The 24,531-nt window shown below is 39.9% G+C and overlaps 2 protein-coding genes across 8 annotated transcripts in view; one reads left to right on the forward strand and one right to left on the reverse strand.

Moving 5' to 3' along the window:
- The window catches only part of PIP5K9 (phosphatidyl inositol monophosphate 5 kinase), a 217,899-nt gene that overhangs the window by 28,080 nt on the left and 165,288 nt on the right, over positions 1-24,531 (forward strand). The window lies entirely within an intron of this gene.
- Positions 7,150-10,988, reverse strand: LOC149531799 (uncharacterized). Its single transcript, XM_089810767.1, has 7 exons — positions 10,589-10,988; positions 9,743-10,397; positions 9,371-9,603; positions 9,103-9,255; positions 8,554-8,954; positions 8,015-8,420; positions 7,150-7,880 (listed from the first exon to the last, which is right to left on the reverse strand). Exons 2-7 carry the CDS (start codon positions 10,363-10,365, stop codon positions 7,294-7,296), a joined length of 2,403 nt encoding a protein of 800 aa, XP_089666893.1. The 5' UTR covers positions 10,366-10,397; positions 10,589-10,988; the 3' UTR covers positions 7,150-7,293.

Raw genomic sequence — 24,531 nt, forward strand, 5'->3', positions numbered from 1 at the left:
AATATTTTGAATTCTACTGTCATTGTCCGAATGACTTGATTTATGGAATTTACTCATATCACTTGTGATAAACTTGGGTATGTCAAATCGTGTGACGATTTGTTCATAGAGGAATCAAGCTGTAGTGAATGCAATATTGTCTGGGAGTGCTCTTGCTTTTGCCTACTTTGTAAGGTATCCGGTGGCCACCACAATGTATCTGTATTGATGCGTATTGCTCACCTTAAATGGCCCGAAGAAGTCGAGATCCCTCCTTTCCAATAGTTTTTTGCAATTGTGAAGGGAATAGGGGTGTTGTAAGGCTTTAAAAATGCCAACAAACATCTTGTCAAATATGTCTAGTATGATCATTTGGAACATGATGGGGTTGTTGCACTATTCGAAGAGTATCCGATTGTATGCATAATCTTCATCTTTAACTACAGACATGGTTTTTAGTATGTCCTTAGCAATACTAATTTGGTTTTATTCGAAAAATCCATCTATGAATGAATACATCTCAGCTGCATCACATCCTCTAATTTATTGCCCGTGAATGGGATTAGAAAGGGGTCCTTGATGGTAATCACATTGAGGCACCTAAAATCCACATAGATTCAAATCTGGTTTGCTTCTTTCTTCAGGGAGATAATAATGGGTGAAACCTAGTTACTCTGTTTGTACCTTGAAAATGATGTCTGCCTCTCTTTTCTATGTCCTGCTGCACTTTGGCAACATAGTTTTTATTCATTCCGTAGGGCCTCTTTTGTATGGGTTGTGCACTTGGTACTAGAGGAATCCAGTGGACACATAATTCTAGCATTTTTCCTTTCAATCTGGTATGATCATCTGGAACATGATGGGGGTGTTGCACTGTTCGAAGAGTATCTGATTGTATGCATAATCTCCATCTTTAACTACAGATATGGTTTTTAGTATGTCCTTAGCAATACTAATTTGGTTGTATATGAAAAATCCATCTATGAATGAATACATCTCAACTCCATTACATCCTCTAATTTATTGTCTGTGAATGGGATTAGAAAGGGGTCCTTGATGGTAATCACATTGAGGCACCTAAAATCCACATAGATCTGAATCTGGTTTGCTTCTTTCTTCAAGGAGATAATAATGGGTGAAACCTAGTTTCTCTGTTTGTACCTTGAAAATGATGTTTGCCTCTCTTTTCTATGTCCTGCTGCACTTTGGCAACATAGTTTTTATTCATTCCGTAGGGCCTCTTTTGTTCGGGTTGTACACTTGGTACTAGAGGAATCTAGTGGACACACAATTCTAGCATTTTTCCTTTCAAATCCTTGTACATGTAGGCAAAAACATCTTTGTACTCGAAGAATATTTCAAATGCGGCTGTCTTGGGTATGAGGTCTTAGTCGTCCTCGACCAAGTTCACTTTCGGATTGTCTTCCCCTCTCAAGTTTACCTTCTGTATCTTTGGGTCCACATACTTGACTCCCTATAGGGTGCACCCACAATAGTGGGTTACACTTTGTTGCCTTAACAGACACTGAAATGTACATTCTAATTTTTTTGGACTTAGACATATTGCCACAACTTATTACAAATTGGAAGATTATGTAAATTAGAGTCTTTTAGGATTCTGTCTAGATTCTAAATATAGTTCTTGAGTTTTTTTTGGATTTGATTTTAATCAAATTTTCTTTCTCCCATGAAAACATGCATGTTACTGAAAACACGTTTTTTAAAGAGTAACACTCACTTCATAGAGCATAACTCTTTTTTCTAAAATAAATATCAGATTGATTCTTTCGAATTTAGTTTTGTAAAATCCATATCTAGCGATTGCAATTGGTTCCATGACTCTATCCTTAGTGTTTCATATTTTATTAATGTTTGGAGTTGAGTTTACCATAATTTTGACAAAATTTCACTTTATAGCTTGTAACTCGTTGTATTTGTTCAATTTCAATTTTGTTCTCTTTAGTAGAAACAAACTTCTATGCCTAGTGCATAGATATTTATCAGAATTTGTTTCCTCTCATTTACTATTTTTCCATGAACGTCGAACAGAGATATATGGTGAAACATCTATGTTTAGTAACACTAAAAATATGAAGTTATAATAAACATAATTTATATTATCATTATAATCAATTGGATTTTTTTTTGAATAGTACGATACTAAATAGATAAGTTTGTGAAATGAATTTGTTTGATCCTCCAAAAGATATATTCAAAGTAATTTTTTGTCAGCATTTTAATAGGTACAAAGGAGACTCCATTGTAGGTATGCTTGAGGAGGAGAGAGGTTATAGCAAATACATTTTGATTTAAGAGGCTCTGATCTAACTATTTTTAATTAAATTTTTCGAATGAGACCTGTCAAGGCTTAAATCATTATATTTTCTAAAAAATGTGTTATTTCAGCACAAATCAGCATGTTTGAAAAAGTGTAATCCACTATTGTGGGATCTTCCTATGCCTCTGAGACCGATGGGCTGATGTGTCATCCACTTTGGCCAACCTTTCTTTGTACTTGTTGTATACTCAAAGGTGCCACTCTCTGTGCCTACTTCAATCTCCAACACATTGCAGCTTGGATGGAAGACTTTATAGTCATCCATTTGACAGTGAAAAAACCCATTGTGGGAACTTGTTTAGTCATTTGATTAGTTCCCAAGTTCTAGTAATCCTTCGTCATTGGGTTCCATCTCCCTTTCTCTCATCTCAAATTCCATGCCGTTGGACTTTGAGTTTGATGCCAACTCCTGACCGACATCCTAATTCCACAAGTTAATGACATACTTCCATCACTCTTGATCAAGAGTATGTTCTTCCAATTGTGGTTTGCCTTTGCCCTAATTGGCTAACCCCTTCCAAGAAGGATATTGTATGCCTTACAGAATGCAATTACAACAAAGTCAAGGAAGAAGTGCTGGGTGCTGATGATTACCTTCTAGGCCTTGAGTATTTCAATAGGTTTGATGTTGTGCTGGTTGACACTTACCAATTGGAAGGTTGGCGACCAAAGTGTTGGCTTGCCGAGAGCTTTCCATGTCTCCTTCGATGGTAGATTCATGCTTGAACCTCTATCTACGATAGGATTTGTACCATTATTTCCATCTCTACCATTGTTAATTTCCTCTTGATTCCTACAGCCAGTAGCATGGAGTCAGTGGTGGGATCGTGTTTTTGTTCCTCTCGTGGCTTGCCATTAACTTGGTCTCTTGTGTCATTATCAACTACATTGGCAATGACCACCTTCAATTGTGGCATGGTCTCCAGAAGTTAACTAAGATAGTATTTGTTAGTTTTTGTACCATTATTTGCTTCTCTACCATTGCCAATTTCCTCTTGATTCCTACAGCCAAGAGCATGGAGTTAGTGGTGGGATTGTCTTTTCGTTCCTCTTGTGGCTTGCCATTAATTTGGTCTCTTGTGTTATTATCAACTACATTGGCAATGACCGGTCACCTTCAATTGTGGCATGGTCTCCAGAAGTTCCGATATTGGTATGCGGTACAATAGCTTGCAACATCTATCTCATGATGTTCTTTTCAGACTCTGACAGTAGGGGAATAGTGACAACATTATATGAAGTCCTTTGTTCTTCCTCCATTGCCTGTTCAATATCGACCTTGGCTTACCTCAACTTTTCCTTACTTGTATAGGGGTTTGTATATGTCACCTTTGTTTGAAGTTTGATCGCCAGTTTCTCTTCCTCTATTTTTTTATGTCCAATATGTTTATTCCTTTTTGTTTTGGATAGTCGATGTCCTCATCCCCAGACCAAGTCATTTGCACAACATACTTTTACTCGCCTGCCCACGTTGATAACCCCGTGTGAAGTGACCCCACTTGTTGCATCTCTGACATTGGATCATGGGTCGTCCCTTATTGTTGTATTGGATCTAACTTTTGGGTGTATCATTATTACTACTCTTGTTGTTATTACTCCCTTACAAGTTGTTATTGTATCCACCTAGCGAGGCATTAGAGTTTGTAGCTAGCCTTGGTGAGATGGTTTGCGGAGTTGTCTGTTCTCTTTGAGTGAAGAACACTTGTGTGTTCCTTTCCTTTATGTTGTATAGGCACTCCTTGTTTACCGTACTGGATTAATTAAGAAACGCACACAGACAAAGAATACGAACATGAACAGCAACCAGCAGAACTCTTATTATTATTCACATATGCCAGAACATTACATTATGCTTGAATGATAAGATATGATCTCCTATGATTACAATGCTTCCCGAAGGGGTTATAAATACTTTCCGAAGAACTTTCCTGAAGGAGTCCGTTGGCCACATACATGTTGTTACATAAAAACCTTTCCGAAGGGATCCGTCGGCTGATACACAATTTCCTTTCCAAAGGGACCCGTCGGCTGATACACAATTTCCTTTCCGAAGGGACCCGTTGGCTGATACACAATTTCCTTCCCGAAGGGACCTGTCGGCTGATACACAATTTCCTTCCCGAAGGGACCCGTCGGCCGATACACAATTTCTACCGACATCATCCCCCCCAAAAAGAAAAGTCGTCTCCTGACGACTACAAAACAAAACTCAAACAACTAATACAACAATATTGATCTGCCATATCACTTTCACATTCATCCCGTTGCATCTATAGCCTCTGCTAACACAATACTGACTCCTCAAGCTGACCTTGATAGCCACCTGTGCTGCTTTCTCTGCTTCCAACTCCTCGGTACCCTGAGCCAAGTGTCGTTGCACTGCCTCCAACTGGATGATCAGCTCCTCCCGAGCTCTCTACGCATCCACCAAGACAGCCTCACGGCCAACACCTACTCTCAGTGCCTCTGATACACAGACATTCCATGCTTGCAGCAGCTCCAAGTCTTCGCAACTGGTCAGACTCCCACGAATGATATCCGCAACGACTGGGGGTCTAGGGGGCAACGCCCCCGGTGGGGTCGAGGGGCAGTGCCCTCGCGGGGTCCTGGGGCAGTGCCCCGGGTGCAAACTGCACAGAACACACAATTTCTGTCATTTTCTGCCAATTCTACACTCTTTCTGGCAATCGTTGGTTCTTCCTCTACCCTGTGGCATCATCTGATCCTCATTCTGAGCATTCTTGATTTGTCGACGTTTTTTTTTTTAATTTTTATTTTAGAAAACCTCCTGTCACCCTTCTGTGCTACCAAATAGCAAGTAGAAGCCGTACGCCAAAACCCCACTCTTCAAAATCTATAATTTTGCAATCCAAATCCGTACACATGATATGCTTGAAAAATCCGTACAATCACCTCGCATTCCCAACTGCAATTTCTGTATGCTGCTTTCCTTTAAAAATCCGTACAGAAAAATGGCTCTAAAATCCGTATGCTTAATATATTTGCTTGAAAATCCGTACGAAACACAAGCTTATAACAAGCTGTACGGTATCTTCCTCCAAAAATCCGTACAGCAGCCTCTTGAGAACCCCTACAATTAATTTATCTGGAAAGCCGTACACCATCCTTCAGACATTGAAAACCGTACGGCAGTCCTTTTTTTTAAATTGTGAAATCCGTACGGTGTTTGTGGAAATCGTACAGTGCCCCTTTACTGTGAAATCCGTACGGTAGCAATGAAATCCGTACGGTGGCAATGAAATCCATACTCTGGCAGTGAAATCCGTATGTTAGCAATGAAATCCGTACTCCAAACATGAAATCCGTACGTTGGCTTTAAAAATCGTACTGCAAGCATGAAATCCGTACGTCCTCCTTCAGATATGAAAAACCGTACATTACTTCCGTTTCCCTTCAGATGAGAACCCGTACGGTGTTGTCCCCTGCAATTATGAAGCCGTACGGTACTTTCCAGAAACCGTACGGAACTTTTTTTTTTTTTGAACTATGTACAATATTTACATATGTACAGTACTTACAGTCTTCTTCTCTTAGTTGTTCGTCCATGGAGGTGCGTTACTTCTTTCATGGCAGACATTCAACTTCGACCTATTCACTGTGTCGGCAACTTCCTTTCCGTCTAGCATCCATTGTTTTACTGCTCCATTATCACCCACTTCCTGAATTTGATATTGTCCGACCCACTTAACTCTGAACTTGCCTGCCATCATCCCTCAACGCCAACTGTCCTAGTTGAAACCTGCTACGCTTGTTCTGTGTCATCTCCATATCGCCCAGTTTGTTCCCGAAGCTCTGTACCATGGACTTCGTCAGTTGCCCCTTCTGGCTGTGAATAACACGTCCACTCCGTACTGCTGCAACTTTTATTAAACCCTTTCTCTTTGTTGCCTGTGCAGACCGTATCGTGTGTTTTCCCTGCCGTTGGTACCTTTCTGCTATATCTATGGTTCGACGTAATACTTTCTTCCTGTGTAGTCGTACAGTAGAAACTTTCCTTCTTTTGGGTTCGTACTGTATGTTCTGTCCTTCAGGTTCAGTCATATCTGCGTTTTCTTCTTCGGCTTTTCTGTGTTGCTTCGAACATTCATTTCTTCCTTCGGCTTCTCCATGTTCCTTCAGACATTCATTTCCTCCGTCGGCTTCTCTGTGTTTCTTCGGACAGTCATTTCCTCTTTCGACTTCTCTGTGTTCCTTTGGACATTCATTTCCTTCTTTTTTGTTACCTTCGTCGATCCTTAGCATATTACAACTTGGAAAGAGCTCGTAATCCTCTATCTGCCAGTGGTAAAGACCATTTACTGAATCCAGATTGTCATCTCCTTCCAGTCGTAAAACTCCCTTCTGATCCGGTTCCATAATTTGCCCCTTTTCATCCTCTTCTCCCTCAGAATCTGACGAGAGGGCTTCGTCCCCGACCATCTGAGTTTGCAGATCAATGACATACTTTCGGCCTTTGCTTTCGAGCACAGAAACGTGAATCGGAATCGGATCGGAATCGGCAAGGCCGAATCGAATCGTGAATCGGCAATGAATCGGCAATGAATCGGCGATGAATCGGCAAATTTGAAAAAACCCTTTAAATTTAAAGATTTTAACAATTTAAAACTTATTTCATGCACCCTTTATTGAATATAACTTAAGCACACTATAACATCATCAAATAGAAGTTAAAACTTAACATACATAAACATGAAACATAAAATCCATCACATACGTAACTATGTTATCTAAGATTCTAAAATGTAAATTGTAGGCTAGCTGAAGTAAATAGAAATCAAATGATCATAATGATTTAAATCATAGAATGTATGTAAGATGATCCATAAGACATCAAATCATAAATTTATGTAAGAATCTAAGATGAAGATCCATGAAAGTTTGAAACTTTGAAACATATGTCTATCAATGATTCAGTATCAATATCTGTAAACAAAATATAAAAACAAGGCTCCAGCTCAAGCCTCAGGCTCATAGTCATCATCATCCTCAACATCATCCTCAAGCTCGGCTACAGCCTCAGCCTCAGCCTCAGCCTCTGAGTATCCAGTCTGCCTAGTAGCAAGGCGTCTAATGTAGGTCCTAGAGGACTGTCGAGCCATATCTCCCGCATATAAGATGGGCTCACGAATGTCGCTAGGGCCTGTGTCTGTGCGTGCACGTGTGCGTCTACCAATGCCTGAAGAATGTGCTCTAGCTGCCTCAGCCTCTATATCCACCTGGTCAATCCACGAACGGTCTTCCTCAGTGAAGACTGGATCTACAACCTCTGTGAGCCACTCTGATTCTGGATCAATCTCCTCCAGAATAATCGGAGAGGAGTCAGTGCCCAAAATCTGTCTGATCCTAAGACGGAGGTTGTAATGAACGAAGACAAGATCATTCAACCTCTGCACTGTCAACCTGTTTCTCCTCTTCGAGTGGATGTGCTCGAACATGGACCAACTGCGCTCACTTCCAGAAGCGCTGCTTGGCTGACTCAGAATACGAATGGCAATTTTTTGAAGTTTTGGGGTTGTGGCCCCAAACATTTGCCACCATCTATCTGAAATAAGGGAAAATAAAAATAATTAGTCTCATTTACAAATTACAAATTACAAGTTAACTCTAAAATTACATAATCAACTTTAAGTTTAGAATCTAGATTCATGAACATTGAATATATTATTTAATTTTTACCTGGCTGTATTGTTTCCCGAGCATCTATGGCTACCCTGCTAGAGAAAAGTGGCCCTTCTTTATTATTGAACTTATCAAGCTCAATAATTGCAGCACTGCTATCCTCATCAGTACTCAACCTCTGGATCACTGTATATAATCCAGTGAGAACCTCCTCATCCGCCTTGAAGTCAGGACGGAAACGAAATGCCGAATTCAAAAAGTAAGCTGCTGCATGGATGGGTCTGTGGAGCTGATTCTGCCATCTCCTATCAATGATGTCCCAAATAGGGGCATACTTCTCTTGCACTCCTGCATACTGAGCTCTAATGGCCTCCTTGGCCCTATCCATGCCCTCATATATGTAGCCCATAGAGGGCTTCTCCCCATCAGCAGTTCGTAGGAGAGATACAAGAGGCTCAGTGGCCTACATATAAAGTAAAACAAAAATTTGAGTCAAAACTTAAACATAGAATAATTCAATAATATAAGGTATAAATCATTAAACAATTAGCATAGTAAACTGTAAAATATTAAACGTTAAATTGCAATAAAATTACCTTAAGTATTTCTCTAGCAGGTTTCCAAAAACCATCATCATCAAATATGCAATCCACCACATCTATCCCTGCAGTGGTCGTAGCATAGGAAGATGAAATCCACTCCCGCCCAACAAACATGCTCCTCAAATCATCCCTTGATGTCAACAAGGACTGCAAGGTGATGAAATTCGAGGCAAACCTCGTGATCCCTGGACGAGCTAACTCTTTGTCTCCTGTGTACTTCCTCATTGTGCTAAGGACAAACGAATGATTATAAATAAACTTACATATGTTTTTCTCCCTTTCCACACATGACTTGACCCACTCAAGTTTGCCAATTTCCTCCAACATGAGGTCAAGGCAGTGTGCTGCACAAGGGGACCAAAATATGGTGGGGTGCCTCTCCATCAAAAGTTTGCCTACAACAATTTTAAGATAATTAGAAATTCAAATTTCAAACATGTTAGAACTTAGAACTTAGGAAACTTAGAAATTCTAAGTTAGAATTAGAAAAAGTTCAAAATTCAAATAAATTTATTTTCAAAACTTAAAAAGTTAAAAGTTTACCTGCAGCAACATAACTTGCTGCATTATCCGTCACCACTTGCACCACATGTTGTTCCCCCACCTCTGCTATAACTTCCTCAATAACCTCACATAAGTATGTGGCGTTTTTTACATGAGCAGAAGCATCAATGGATTTGAGGAACATGGTATATCCTACAAGTAACAAAACAACGAATTATAATTACTATTAGCAATCAACAAATCAAAATTTGAAATAGTCAATCACGATTCAAAATTATGTATGTAGGAAAGTAGAATGATCAATCACCTCCACAGGATACAAGAAAATTGAGGAGTGTTCTTCCCCTCCTATCTGTCCAACCATCAGTCATGATGGTGCAACCCTTTTCGATCCACTCCTTTCGGTTGTCCTCAAGCTCATGCCTCATATCCTCAACCATTTCCTCCAGGAGGTATCCACTCAACTCAGCCTCAGTTGGGGCTTTAAACCCCGGACCACAAATGGCAACTGCATCTATCATGTTCTGCCAATAAGGAGTCCTGTCACAAATAGATAATGATATTGATTAGAAATTTAGATGTCAAAAACTAAAATCATAAAACAAGTAGATATAATTAAAGTTTTACTTTTACTTTTAACTTTAACTTTGAAGATAACAAAGAAAAAAGAATCAATTACCTGGCTGCAATAAATGGAATGTTGCAAAAGTACCAGAATTTGCAAATCTCTTTTCTGGCAGCATCATGAATCTCCTTGTTCAAACCCATGCCCTCAAGCGTGGGTTGGGAGCCAGGAGTAGTGCGGGGCACAAAGTAACTATCCATTCTGCTTTTCCGCACTCTAGGCCGCAATAGGTTGGTGTTGGACTCTGTCTCAGTATGAGACCGACTACCACTAACACTCACATGAGCACTAGCACTAGGATGAAAAGGAGGCCTAGAAGAACCCTCCCCGACACAACCTACGGATGCGGAAGCTGATGCAGATGCACTTGCAGATGTAGATGCGGTTGCGGATGTGGGAGCACGGGAGCCAATACCTCTTAACCCTTCAAGTTGCATTTTCTTAGTCAACTTGTCTTGTTCAATTTTTTCTAATGCCACTAAACAAGAGCGTTTTGCCTCAGCGGTTTGTTGAGTGCAAACTGTGACATCATGGCCAGGTATGCCAGCAATGTGGTATTTCAATCTATAGATACCTCTCGAATTTATTTTTTCTTTGCAAAATATACATTTTGTTTGATATTTGGTTCTCCCAGGAAACTCTTCATTATATTTCCAGCATTCATCTTTTTTACCCATTGTGGAAATTGGAAAATGAAAGCAAAGGGCTGCTGCAATAAAAAAATTCATGTAAAAAATCAAAGTTTGCAACTAATAAACAAAAACTACAAAACAACAAACCCTAGTTTGCAATTTAGTAAAACTAAAAATAAAAAACATTCAAGATTTGCAAATGAACACTAAAAAAATTTAACAAAAAATGCATACTACACTAACATGCAAAAAAAAAACCAACACTTACCTCTTGCAAATGAGTTGAGGAGTGTTGATATTGACTCCTTAATGCTCCCAATGCAATTTATGGCCTCCCCAAATGGACTTCTGATCTCTTTGGTGCTCTTCCTTCTTGCCGGTTGGAAACCTATGGATTCTCTTTTCTCTTCTTCTCTCTCACTCTTCCTCTCTTCTACTCATACTAAGCAAATAGAAGGCTCTTTAGGGTTATAACAAAGAGGAAAGTCAACTTAGAAAGCAAATAAAACATGTGTTTTTTTTAAAAAATTGAACTTTCTATCCTTGCTGCCGCGGCCGATTTCTGGAGATTCACGATGGCGATTTTGGCGATTTTTGCCATGAATCGCCGATTCAGGCGATTCAGGCGATTCACACGAAAAAATCGCCACGAGCGATTTCCGATTCCAAAAAAATCGGGAGCCATGAATCTTATCGCGATTTCATGGCGATTTTTGGAACTATGCTTTCGAGTGATAAAGTATTTTTCTTCCAATCGTGCTTTGCTTTTGCTTGTATCAGCCACCCCTGACCCAAAATAGCATCGTACCCCTTCCGCCTGAGAGGAATCACAACGAAGTCCAATAGGAATGGTTGTGTTCCGATTGTCACTGGTTGCGCTGTGAGTATTCCCAATGGCTTGATTCCATGTTGATCGGCCGTTAGCAGCTGGAAGGTAGGTGGCGATAACGTCGACCATCCCAACTTTTTCCAAGTACCCTCTGGTAGCACATTGACACCGGATCCTCCGTCGACGATCGTGTCCGTTAGCACAGTCCCGAGAATGCCCATTTCAACAACCGCCGGATAGCGTCCAGAGGAAAGAGCTAACAACATCGGATCTTCTGCACTTGTACCCCCCTGTTTGTCGTTGTCTTGCTCTACGGGTTGCTTAGCACTTGGGACTATATTTGTGAGGGTCGTACGGAGTTGAGGCATCGTGAGCAACAGATCATTTATCCTGACGGGTATCTCAGCTTGCAATATTTGCCGTACAATGTTCTGTTCTGCACAGTTCCTGACTGAGGTACTTGGCGGGTCCTTCAGGTGTGCCATTTCTGCCTGTGTTGCTTTCTGGATCTCTTCCCTTGCTTCCTCCAGTCTCTTTTTTTCTTCCGCTGGGTCAGGGTATAGCTTCGCCTGCTTCAGAGTGATTGCCAGAACTTCTTCGTCTGTCCCTATGGCAATCAAGTTTACTTTGGACTTCGGACACTTAGTATCATCATGATCTCCAGGTCCACACCATCGGCATAGCAACTTCGGTGTGTTCGTCGTTGTGCACTCTCGGGCGAAGTGACCCCACAGATTGCATGCGCGGCATTGAACAATTGGCTGATCATTTGCATCGTATTGAATTCGGCTCCTTCCTCCATTGTTGTTGTTGCCACCATTGTTGTTATTGCTGTTGTTGTTTGGACCGCGCTGGTTGTTTCTATATCCGCCTGATGTGGCACCTTCCGTACTGGTGTTCCCGTTCCCTCCTGACGGGGATGCCTCTCGTGACAGGAACACTTGCTGCGGTGTCCTTGTTTTTAAATTGAAAGGGCATTCCTTTACCGAGTGTCCGAGGATCTGGCAGATTTCACAAAATTGATCTTTCGGGCAGGATCCCTTCGTATGGCCTTCTTTCTTACACTCCGTGCACCATAGATCATTACCCTAAGTCTCCTTGTTCATGTTTTTGAATGCCTTCATCATCCGCATCATGTCCTTCTGGAGGGCGCGAACCTTCTTGTTGCTGCCCTCGTCATCATCGCTGCTATCTTCTCTTGAAGGGTCATCATTATCTGAATCTGATGAGCTGGTCTTCTTTTTCTTCTTTGTCTTCTGGTCACTTTCGAGGTTCATTGCCCGATTGTACGCTCCAATGTATGTCAATGGTGGCTCGATCTTCATCTTTTTCCGCAGCTTCGGGTGAAGGCCTTCAATGAACCATCTTTTTTGGAGGCCATCTGCCGGCTTATTCTCCATTTTACTGATTAAGTCCTTCAATCTCCTGGCGAAGACCCGTACTGTTTCATTCTTATTTTGCTTGGTATTGAATATCTCGGCTACAATTTCATTATCATCACGCAAAAGTTGAAATTCCGCGATGAACTCCTTAATATTATCCCAACTATTTAATTTCTGTGGATCAACATTAGTAAACCAATCAATCGCAACACCCCATAGGGTAGCAGGAAATTGTCGGATCCATTCGTTTGTATCTGTTATGCCATTTGCCCTCCAGATCGTTTCACATGTTTTACAATGTCGAATGGGATCAGCTGCTTCATCACCATCAAATTTAGGCAATTTTTCCTTCGGACCTGCCATTATCACTGTATGTCGAGGGTTTTGTTGTGTACCTGCCCTATTTTGTACTCCCGCGCTGTTTTGAGCACCTGCGTTATTCTGAGCTCCTGCACTGTTTTGAACACCCGCGCTGTTCTGCACACCCGCGCTGTTTGGTGAAGAAGAGGGTTCGTCAATTGAAGTCGTTCATTCCGGAAGTATATCTCGGACGAAGAGGTCACTCCACGCTTGTGCTCCGTTGGCACTCTGAGCCGTGCGAGTCGATCTCCTTCCGTCAGGATTCTCTTCCCGTGGCGTATGCAGGTTCAAAAACTCCTCCCTCGCTTTTTCCACTAACTCAAGCCGTTGTCGAGTCTCCTTCAACAATCCTTCGACACTCCTGTTCCCGCTTGCGTACCAGGTCCATCAGGCAACGGCGCCAAATGTTTACCGTACTAGATTAATTAAGAAACGCACACAGACAAAGAATACGAACATGAACAGCAACCAGTAGAACTCTTATTATTATTCGCATATGCCAAAACATTACATTATGCGTGAATGATAAGATATGATCTCCTATGATTACAATGCTTCTCGAAGGGGTTATAAATACTTTCCGAAGAACTTTCCCGAAGGAGTTCGTCGGCCACATACATGTCGTTACATAAAAACCTTTCCGAAGGGATCCGTCGGCTGATACACAATTTCCTTTCCGAAGGGACTCGTCGGCTGATACACAATTTCCTTTCCGAAGGGACCCGTCGGCTGATACACAATTTCCTTCCTGAAGGGACCTGTCGGCTGATACACAATTTCCTTCCCGAAGGGACTCGTCGGCCGATACACAATTTCCACCGACGACACTCCTTGGCGTAAAAAGTACTTCTTTTGGCAACTTACCTTTGTGTGGCCTTCGACTGTGTAGTTGTGCCATAGCTCCTTGCCATTCTTGGTACCTTCCTTTTCTTTCTATACTGTTAGCTTCTTCCTCATTTGCATCATGTCTCTTCTGAGTGCTTGTATAGTTTTGGATTCTCTGTTGGTGCTTTTGTCCATACTATTGCCATTGGTGCCTTTTCTTCCTTTAGAACGTCTTGTTCTTACTCTTAATTTCCATTGCCTAGTCATAGGTGTCAAGATAGGAATAAGGGGTGCCACTTATATTTTCTTTTGTAGAGAAGGAATCAACCCTTCTATAAACCATCTCTTTTGCAGCCCATTGACTAGTTAGCTTTCCAACTTACTAAGCAATTTTCTCAGCATATAATTGTTGGCCCTTACAGTCTCATCCTTTCCTCGTCTCGTGTACTATCTTGTCGTCATCTTGTAGCAGTGGTTTAAATTCTTCTTCGAGTGCTCTCTTTAAGTCATTCAATGTTGTTTTGTGTGCTCTCAGTAAGGATGTGTACCAGTTGATGGCGATTTCTCATAGAGTGGTAGGGAATGCCTTACCAATAGTTATGATCATTCTCCCCATTGGCCTCCTAGATGGTCACACAAGTCTTGCAATGGTGGGTAGGATTCTTCGATCCATCCTCTGTGAACTTGGGGAGCTTTTTCTTCTTTTGGGTGTTTACCATCTTTTTGGTTTGGTTGGCACGATGTGTGTCCAACTAGAATGGTGTGGTCCTTTTTTCGTGTTCCTCTGCCTTGTACTCTTGACCACGCATAAACTCTCAACATATCCATTTATGTCCTCCACACCTTGGCTACCTCCCTTGTATCGATACTCCTTTCTTGAAGTTTTTGGTTCAGACCCCTCTATCCTTGGTTCCTTTGATATTACTAAATTTGCAATGTCTAGTAGAGTGCATTTAAATTATTTTGCTTCCTCTCTCTCTCGAGGTTTCCTTCTTCATTTCCTTTGTCATGTGTGGAGTGCGATGACGATTTTCTCATATGGAGTTAGATTCTGAGCTCTCCTCATCTATCACATCTTGTATGGACAAATTGGTTGCTTGGTTAGCAAGATCCTCTCCCATTTCGGGAGGAAGTGGTAGGTTTTTAGCAATCTCCTCCTACTTGCCTCGTACTTTGTGTCTCACATTTCTTGTCGATAGCCTCCTACTTGTCTCTACTTTGAATTTGGTTGACATTTTGACTTTCACTTCATGGTGAGCTTTGGGTCTCTTCAACAATTCTCTGTAACTGTTGTCGCAGTTTGTTTAACTTCTTGAGTTAAAGAGATCTTCATATTGACACTTCACCTGCTCTCTTTACTTCTTCCTCTCTCTTGATATTTCTTCTTCTATTTGTGTTGGTAGAAGGGGCATTAAGTGATGAAATTACCAAAGGTATGACGTCCTAAGTATTACAAAGTAATTGGTAAAATACTTTCTTGTTATTAATAGAGATTGAAAGGTCAATATATACAAAAGAATAAAATGATGAAGGTCAATATAAAAGAAAGAATAAAACGATGTTTCCTTAGGAAACGATCGTAAAGAATATAAACATTCTATTCTAGCAAAGAAAGCTAAAAAAGCTAAAGGTAACTAAAACTAACTAGATATTTACAATAGATTACCATTAACTAATAATAGACAACTATCTACTATTGTAATACCCTCCCTTAATGGTTAATCTATTTATAACACCAAGCTGTCTTCTGAATTTGACAAACTTATCATGACCAAGGGGCTTGGTGAGAATGTTTGCAGTCTGATCTGTGGTAGGAACATACTGCAAATCTGTAGTCCTGTCTTCAACCAGCTGTCTTATGTAATGATAGTGAACATCCACGTGCTTGGTTTGTTCATGGAAGACTGGATTTTGTGCTAACTTGATAAACGCCTTCGTTATCAACAAATAGAGTAGTTGGTCTTGTTGGTGACATCTGCATATCGCCAAGCATCCGACGAAGCCAAACAGCTTCACATCTTGCCTTAATTGTCCCTTTGTATTCAGCCTCTATAGAGGAGATAGAAATTGCTTGCTACTTCTTACTGGTTCATGTGACTGCACTGGATCCAAAACTGAACACATCTAGAAGTCGACTTTTTATCATCAATAGAGCGTGCCCAATTTGAATCTGTGAACCCGCTGAGTTTAGGATTAGAACTTCGAGACTATAGAAGTCCATAATCTGAAGTGCTCTTGACATAACAAAGCACACACTTTGCTACCATCCAATGATCAGCCTTAGGAGCTGTCACAAAGCGTGAGATATAGCTGACTGCGAAGCTGATATCAGGCCTAGTAGTAGAGAGGTAGATGAGGCTACCTACTAGTTGCTTTTATGTAGTATCATCAACGGAAGGAGAATCAGACTTTGCAGATAACTCGAGACCTTTTTCCATAGGTGTAAATGCAGGCTTGCAATCCTGCATACGAAATTTGTCTAATAGGGTGCTAGCATATTTGGACTGAGAGATGAATATACTAGAAGACTGTTACCAAACTTCAACACCTAGGCAATAATACATGAGTCCAAGGCCTGCCATATCAAAAGACTGGCATAAATTTTGTTTGATTCTCTAAATCAAAGATGCCGAACTGCTAGTGATGATAAAATCATCCACATAAATAACCAGAAGGATGATGCCATTGTCAATAGTCTTGATGGACAGATTTGAGTTTGAAGAACTCCTCTTGAAACCTTGATCATTGAGGTACTTATCAATTTTGATGTACCATGCCCGAGGGGCTTGCGTACCAACAATCTTGAAACCAGGAGGCAGTGTCATGTAGACCTCTTCATGGAGATCATTCAAGAAAGCACTCTTGACATCCATCTGATGGACCTTCCAGCCAAACTGTGCTGCTATGGCTAGGACTAATCTGATAGTGCTCATCTTTGCAGTAGGAGCAAAGCTCTCCCCATAATTAATGCCCTGACGTTGAGAGAAGCCCTTCGCCACTAAACGAGCTTTGTACTTATCCAAAGTACCATCCGATTTGTATTTGATTTTGTAAACCCATTTGCAACCAATGGGTTTCTTCCCTGGTGGAAAATCAGAAAGGACCCAAGTGTTGTTCTTCAGCAGGAGCTGGTGTTTAGATGTCATGGCTTGTTCCCACTCTGGAATTCCTCTAGCCTCAGAATATGTTTGAGGTTCAAACACACTGTGAATGTTGGCCATGAGAGAAAAGTTAACAGACTCTGTAGGTTTGCTCTTTTTCAGAGAAGTTCTCCCATAAATGAGCTCATCATCATGAATATCAGCAAGTGTCTTAGCCCACCACTTAGATTGGAGGGAAGAATGACCAACATTAGTATCAAGAGATGCTTGGTGATTAAGTTTTCATCAGAAGAACTTGGATCAAACTTAGGCGAAGCATCTACAAATCGAGATGATCTTGCAGGAGAAGCCGAAGGTGTCTGTACAGGGATCACTGGTATAATTGGAGCTGCATGAGCTACTGGAGCCCTCCCATCAAGTGGGCCTAATGGAAGTTGAACTCTCAAATCATGAGCCTTCATAGGCTGGTTTGCTGGATCAGGAATAGGAGAAACATGCATGAATGGTCCTTGCTGCTAATCAAAGACTACGATTTTAGATGAGACGAGATGTCTCAACATTGATTAGGCGGTAGGCTTTGTGAAGACTACTGTATCCAACAAGCATGAGTTTGTGACTCTTGGCATACAACTTGGTGTGTGACGCATTAGAGATCCAAACAAAAGCAAGGGAGCCAAAAACCTTTTGGTGACTGATTCTGGGCTTGCGACTTGACTAGGCATCTTCCGGTGTTTCACCTTTGATCACCACTGTGGGTGACTAGTTCAACAGATAAACTGCAGTGTTAACTACTTCTGCCCAAAACTTCTTCGGAACATGTTTGTATTCAAGCATGTAGCGAGCCATCTCGGTGATTGTTTGGTTCTGACATTCAACTATGCTGTTTTGTTGTGGCGTCTGGGGTGTGGTTAACTAGCATTTGATGCCATGTGTATCCAACAAGCTAGAGAAAACATTAGAACAAAATTCCCCCCCATTGTTTGATCTAAGAGTAATAATAGATTTCCCAGACTCTTTTTCAACTAAATGTTTAAACTTCTCAAATACAGTAAATGCATTTGATTTCTTTTTAAGGAAATACACCCACATTTTTCTACTGAAATCATCAACAAACAATAGAAAATACCTGGACCCAGGAACAGAAGGAGTGGCCACAGGACCACAAATATCGACATGAACAAGCTGAAGTCCTTGAGGAGTTTGCCATGAATTGTCATTGGTGAAAGGTGTGCGATGTTGCTTCCCAGCCTGACATGCATCACAAACTCCAAGTTGTTGAGTCTGAGTCTCTTGCAATCCAAGAACAAGCTCATCCCAAGCAAGCTGTGAGAGATAATGCACATTTAAGTGCCCATATCGCTGATGCCAAAGTGTGTTGACAGAAGACTGCCGAGTAGCCATAGCTAAGTCCTGAGAATCACCAGAATCAATAAGTCTGAAAAGACCATGATTCTCAAGACCCACTGCAATAATAGACTGAGTCGCTTGATCAGTGATGGTGCACTGATGTGAACTGAAAGTGACATCAAAGTGTGGAGATTGTCGCAGTAGCTGACTGACTTGGAACGTAGTACACATCGAGGAATATGAGATTCCTCCCAGGACACTAAATTTGAATGTTGGCTTTGCCTACAACTGTGTACTCTTCTCCACCACCAAAAGTAACAAAGTCTGAATAAGGTTGGTAGTCAGTAAACTAGTTTTTGTGGTGAGCGAAATGACGAGAGGCACCTGAATCAGTGTATCAGGTAGACGACTTCACATGATCTGTAGGTCTTTTAGCCATGAAGGCGTAAAAGGTAGACTCCTTCTGTTCACTGTGCTTTGCACTATTCGCTTTGGGTTGCAAACCTGATTGCTTAGATTGTGCAGCTAAGCATTTTCGACATTCAACCTTCATGTGTCCAAACTTGTGGCAGTAGTTGCATTGAATGTTCTTTTGGGAATCATCTGATGGTGGAGTAGAAGACTTCTGTTGAGCTGGCTGCTAAAACTTGCCATTATCCTTCTGAAAGGATTTCGTAGCAAAGGCTTGCTCTATGGAGGTGGAGCTGGAGCTGCTACCAAACTGTTGTTTCCATCGATCTTGCTGAAGCAACAGTGTGTAGAGATCAGTGAACTTCAAATCAATACTAGAAGACGTGATGTTGAGAGTCCTGATAAAATGCTCATAGGACTTTGGTAAACTTTGAAGAGTGATAACCATAATATCCTCTTCCTCCGTCTTGCGACTGACGGCAAGTAACTGATCACGGATTTCTTGAATCTGATTCAGGTGTGCTTGGAACGAGGTGCGCTCATCCATGACAATAGAAATAGAGTGTTCTTTAGAAAGAAAGCTCTGCCTTTTTCAGAAGTCTCATGAAGACCTTTGAGATGTGTCCAAATCTTGGCAGTAAGAAAATTGATCATTAGCCATGGATAATGTGAGAAGCATCACTACCTCCCGATTATTTAGATCCCGTGTATCTTGATTAGGACCAAGAGCAGTCAGATGCTTCGTAACACCTAGTACAAGTTGATCGGTGTTCCAATATTCAAAAATTGCGATGATTCCCTGCTTCCAAGTGCCATAATTTTGACCATTGAATTTGGAGTTGTGCTTGAACATAATGTTTGTCAAAGATGCCATGGCACGTTTTTCAATGAAAAGATGTGAAAATCTGTGAAGGCATGTTCTTTGAGTGAAAAAAATGGAAGACCTTGAAAATTTGGAGTGACCTAGAAGAGAGCTCGAAAAACCTAGAAGGAATATGTTGTCATTTTAAAAATTTGTTGGCTCAAAAATCGAGGGACAAAAAACGAGGCACCTAGGAAAATTTGATGACAACCTAGTTGAGCTCTTGAAAAACCCACCAAGAATCTAAAATCAAAAAATGTTTTCGAGCTAAAAAATTAGGGTTTCGAAGAAAACCCTAGCTTGTAGCCATTAATGGTCGAAATGGTAGCAAAATGGTGTTTTGCAGGCAAAAAGATGCCCGATTTGTGGTCACACAGCTGGTTTGAGGTCGTCAATGGTGGAGGGGACTAAAAATGACACCACAGAGAATGATTGGAGGCACAAACAACGATAAAAAACAAGGAGAAACGACTCTGCTTGAACGCTTGCCGTGTGATCACACCTTGATCAGAGATAGGCAGTTGCATGAATGGAGTTGCAGAGGGCAGAGACAAAATGACACCAAGCAAAAATGTCACCAAAAATCATCTGACCAGACCAGGCTTGCGATTTGATCTGGAAATCTTTGCATTCATGTTTCGTTGAAAACCCTAGCGGAGTGTAATACTGGTTTGATTTTTGATGATTGTAATTCTCCAAAAAACGAATGGAAACCCTAGCCAAGTTTATGTGAAAAAATCTAAAAAATCATTTCAAAAAATTTTAACAAAAAATTTCAAAAGAAATTGTAATTTAAAAAAAAAAAATTGAGGTATTGGCTCTTATACCATATTATGAAGTAATTGGTAAAATGCTTGTTATTAACAGAGACTGAAAGGTCAATATATACAAAAGAATAAAATGATGTTTTCTTAGGAAATGATTGTAAAGAATAGAAACATTCTATTCTAGTAGAGAAAGCTAAAAATGCTAAAGCTAACTAGATATTTACAATAGATTACCATTAACTAATAATAGACAATTATTTATTATCGTAATAATAAGTCACAAGGTTTGAATTCGAGTTCGTTGATCATAAAATTTGGAAGATGAAATTCAACAAAAGTAAAAATTCAGAAAAACTCTACATTAAGTTTAACCTATATAAATTTATTTATTTAAAAATATGAGTAATATATCGACAAAATTGTCAAAACTAGTTTGACTTTGCTAAATAATTAAACTAAATAACTCAATATTATTTTAAATAATATAATATTATTATAAATAATATAATATTATTATAAATAACAATATTATATTAAATATCATAAAATTTAGACGAAGTTCGGAAAGGGTAAAAATTCGCTAAAATTCGAACTTCATGGATGAAATTCTATGAATCCTGTGACTTAGACGACGTCTATTTGTGTCAAGCTTCTTGTCCCACCGATTCCTGCCCTTGTACTATTATAGTACCTATTGTTGACATTGCTCCAGTTGCTTCTCCTCCCTTTGTTCTTATAATTCAAGCAAATTATGAGCCAACAACTTTGAAGGCTTCCTAGAAGATCATAGACCAGAGTATGCATTGTGAGCTCGACATGTATTGTGCTTGTTGGTACCGCACTCTGCCAACCCTCCTGTTGCATGTACTAATCAATCGAAACTTCCTACGCATTGACCAAGTCCTCCATCAATTGATCTTCTTGGGTCTCATCCTTGTTGTCCTTGACATCGTTGTCAATCACTAGTACTTGTTGGTTGAATGTGCAGTCCATTATTCTGCCATCCCTCATATTCGCCTTCCTTCATCTTCGATAATGCAATGATGCCCTTATTTTTTTGATGCCAAATTTTTTTGAACTGATAACTTAGGTTTTGGTGTGATCTTCACTTTTGCAATTGCTGCACCATAGTGCAAATGTTTGTCGCTTCTGTCGGATGACATTTTAATATGATTGGTTTTATTAGAGAAATATATAGCTTATTTCATATTGTGATCTATGTCATATTATATTAATTAGTATATAATATTTATTATACATATATGTAATATTTATATTAATTAATATAACAATTTAAATGTTAAACTAAATTAATTCATATTAATTGGATTGGGATAAAGCCCAACATCCTCTCAGATCATATTAGGCATGTGTATTGGAAAGTGTCTTGGGTGGTCAATCAAACATATTCATTGATCCTATAACATGTCATGTGGAGGTGGCAAATCAAATCGTGTGCATGGAATACGTTACCATGCTTTAATAAAACCTTCATTAACTGATACACTTTAGTTATCCGCCAAATTGATGGGTTGCGTGAAGGGTTGTGCGTTTTGACGGGAAGGGGTAAATGTGTAAAGTCACACCCCTATATTCTATGAGATATAAAAAAGAGAGTTAGAACCCTCTCTTGAAAAACATATACGTTACCATGCTTTAATAAAACCTTTGTTGACCGATACACTTTAGTTATCTGCCAAATTGATGGGTCTTGTGAAGGGTTGTGCATTTTGATGAGAAGGGGTAAAGCTGTAAAGTCACACCCCTATATTCTATGAGATATAAAAAGAGAGTTAGGACCCTCTCTTGAGAAACATATAACATATTAAATGCTATTACAAAGGAGAGGTTCTAATATATATATATATATTATAAAAAAGTATACAATTCAAATATTCCATAAATATGATATACTTTAATATGGTATTAGAGCCAGGTTAAGAGACGATTAGATCAGATTTTGATGGTTTATATATATTGTTGTGAAAAATTATACTCGTCAAAATGGTAAATGGAATGAGAAATTGAAGATAGGCTTAAAGGTGCTTCAGATTTTGAAGCTTGGAAATTATGAGTGATGTTAATTTTGAAGAAGCATGAACTAATAACTATAACGAGTTCCCCTAAACCTAAGGAAAACCACAAAAAGAGTTAGTGGGAAAAATAGAACACCAGACCAATGGAGTTATTGGTTGATGGTGTTAAGTTCTAAGGATCGCTGTAGATGTAATTGCATTGCCTGTAAGGTATATATGTTCCAAATGGCAGCGACCTCTTTTATTTATATTTGAAAAATGAGCCAAGAATAGACAAGGGACTGGGACATGTCTATTCATTTTAATGTTGTTTACCGTATAGGTAAAGAAAATGAACGCATACAGACAATGAACACGAACAACAAAATTATATTCGCAATAGTAGATGTATGATAATTTACAATGATCCTAGACGGGATATAAATACTACCACCGAACCTTCCCGAAGGAGTCTGTTGGCCACAACATTACATCCGCTACAAACTATTTACCCGTCGGCTACAAAATACAAAGCACCGTCGGAACCATCCAGTCGACTAACACCATCCCCCCCAAAAAAAAGTCGTCTCTTGACGACTAACAAAATTAGGAGACAACTTACAGACCACAAAAGAAATACTAGAGAGAAGGGGGTTGTAGTGCACCAATATTACAGTCAAAGGAACCAGCAAATATAAATATATTTTTCTTTTTCAATGAAAGCATTTTTATTTTATTTTATTTGTCATATTTATTTACCTTGATCTACAATATTGATGTACATTCTTACAATACATTTTAACTAACTTCACTGACCACTTTAGTTCCTTCCAACCAGAACATTATTTGAAGTTCTAACAAAATGTCTTTATAACCAAATGTATCAATTTCAAATGGAGACACACATTTTCTCTTAGAATCATTTTAGAAACAAAAGCATAACAACTTTACTCATTTCTATATACTATAGGATAGTGCATGATATATAAATTTCTTTAATCACTGAAAGTAGCAACATATCAACAAGTACAGTCCACTTATACAGTCCACTTATACAATTTTTTAGCTTACAAGCTGTCATAAAACACAAGATTGGGAGTTACCCAAGGGTGACTCTCCCTAATACAATAAGAATTCACTTGGAAGTATGTTTTTGTTGCACATGAAAATAAGACAACATCCTTCTTCTCTTCAAGTCTTCAATCCATAGATCACAACCTGCAGTACAACACACACAAACAAGCCCATGGTACTCTCCTCCCAACCTTAGGCCTTTTAAAGGCCACCCCCGAGCAGGGAGAACCTTGACTAGGTGGACATACATTACTAACAACCATTTACCACAAAATGCTCACATTACAAAACTGTTCACACATTTTACAGTTGACAAATAAACCACAAAAATTCCCAACCAAGGTAGACCACTTAGGATCACATGTAGATCCATCTCAAGGGGTAAGGGTGGAAAATGAATGTTGGGGAGACTCCACCTGCAACTATGCCTTCATTAGGCTATACATTTTATACACATGCCTTCACAAGGCAACCCAATACCACATACATGCCCTCACATGGCATCTTTACAGTACTTATAACTCCAGCAAGGTGGCATATGGGGCCCATAACACCCATATGGCATCCCTCTCCTACTCTAGGAGAGACTCTCACCCAACACATTCCCTATGCACCCCTTACCCTCACAAGGCTCTCTTTCCCTCCCAAGAGATGAGACTCACCTTGTCACACCCAAAACAGAAAACTGCAACAAGAACATATGAATTCACAACACAAAGTAAATCACAATACACACATACACCAAAACTGAAACATGATCCCTCAACCTTACACAACACAACATTACAACACACCATATTACAACTACATTACAAAAAACTCACATGCATAACACAATAAAAATAAACTACTTGACAACAAGCTTTCATAGCAAGGGTACATAAGGTTACCAACCTGGTTTCCAAGCAAATTTGAGCTCCCTCTCTTTTTACCAGCAATCCTCCTCCTAAGCTATCTTCTTCCCCTTGTTTTTCCCTTTTTTCCAAAATTTTACCCCACTTAGATTCTTTTTCCAAAAATTCTCCCCCCAAGAACTCTCCAACCCACCCTCCCTAAAGAATGTTTTCTTTTGATGCTTAAGTTTCCAAATTCGGCCAACTTGGGAATCCACAATTTTTGGGTGCTCTTTTCAATGCCTAGGGAAGCTTATAATACTTAAAAATGCCCCTACCCCCTAGGTATATCATATGGGCTTTAAAATAAGACCTCAAACTACCCCTAGGGATGGTGTAAACCTC

Source organism: Cupressus sempervirens, chromosome 11, assembly GCF_028749045.1.
Source record: "Cupressus sempervirens isolate cs-2001-9-10 chromosome 11, ASM2874904v1, whole genome shotgun sequence".
NCBI classification, from domain to species: Eukaryota; Viridiplantae; Streptophyta; class Pinopsida; order Cupressales; family Cupressaceae; genus Cupressus; species Cupressus sempervirens.

What these genes read in the sequence shown, in the direction of transcription:
- LOC149531799 (XM_089810767.1), bottom strand. Translation starts at nt 10,365, where the DNA reads ATGGGTAAAAAAGATGAATGCTGGAAATATAATGAAGAGTTTCCTGGG. An exon ending in TTTTCTTGTATCCTGTGGAG is followed by an intron (nt 9,256 to 9,370) that starts GTGATTGATCAT and finishes TGTTACTTGTAG; the next exon opens with GATATACCATGTTCCTCAAA. An exon ending in AGCAAGTTATGTTGCTGCAG is followed by an intron (nt 8,955 to 9,102) that starts GTAAACTTTTAA and finishes AAATTGTTGTAG; the next exon opens with GCAAACTTTTGATGGAGAGG.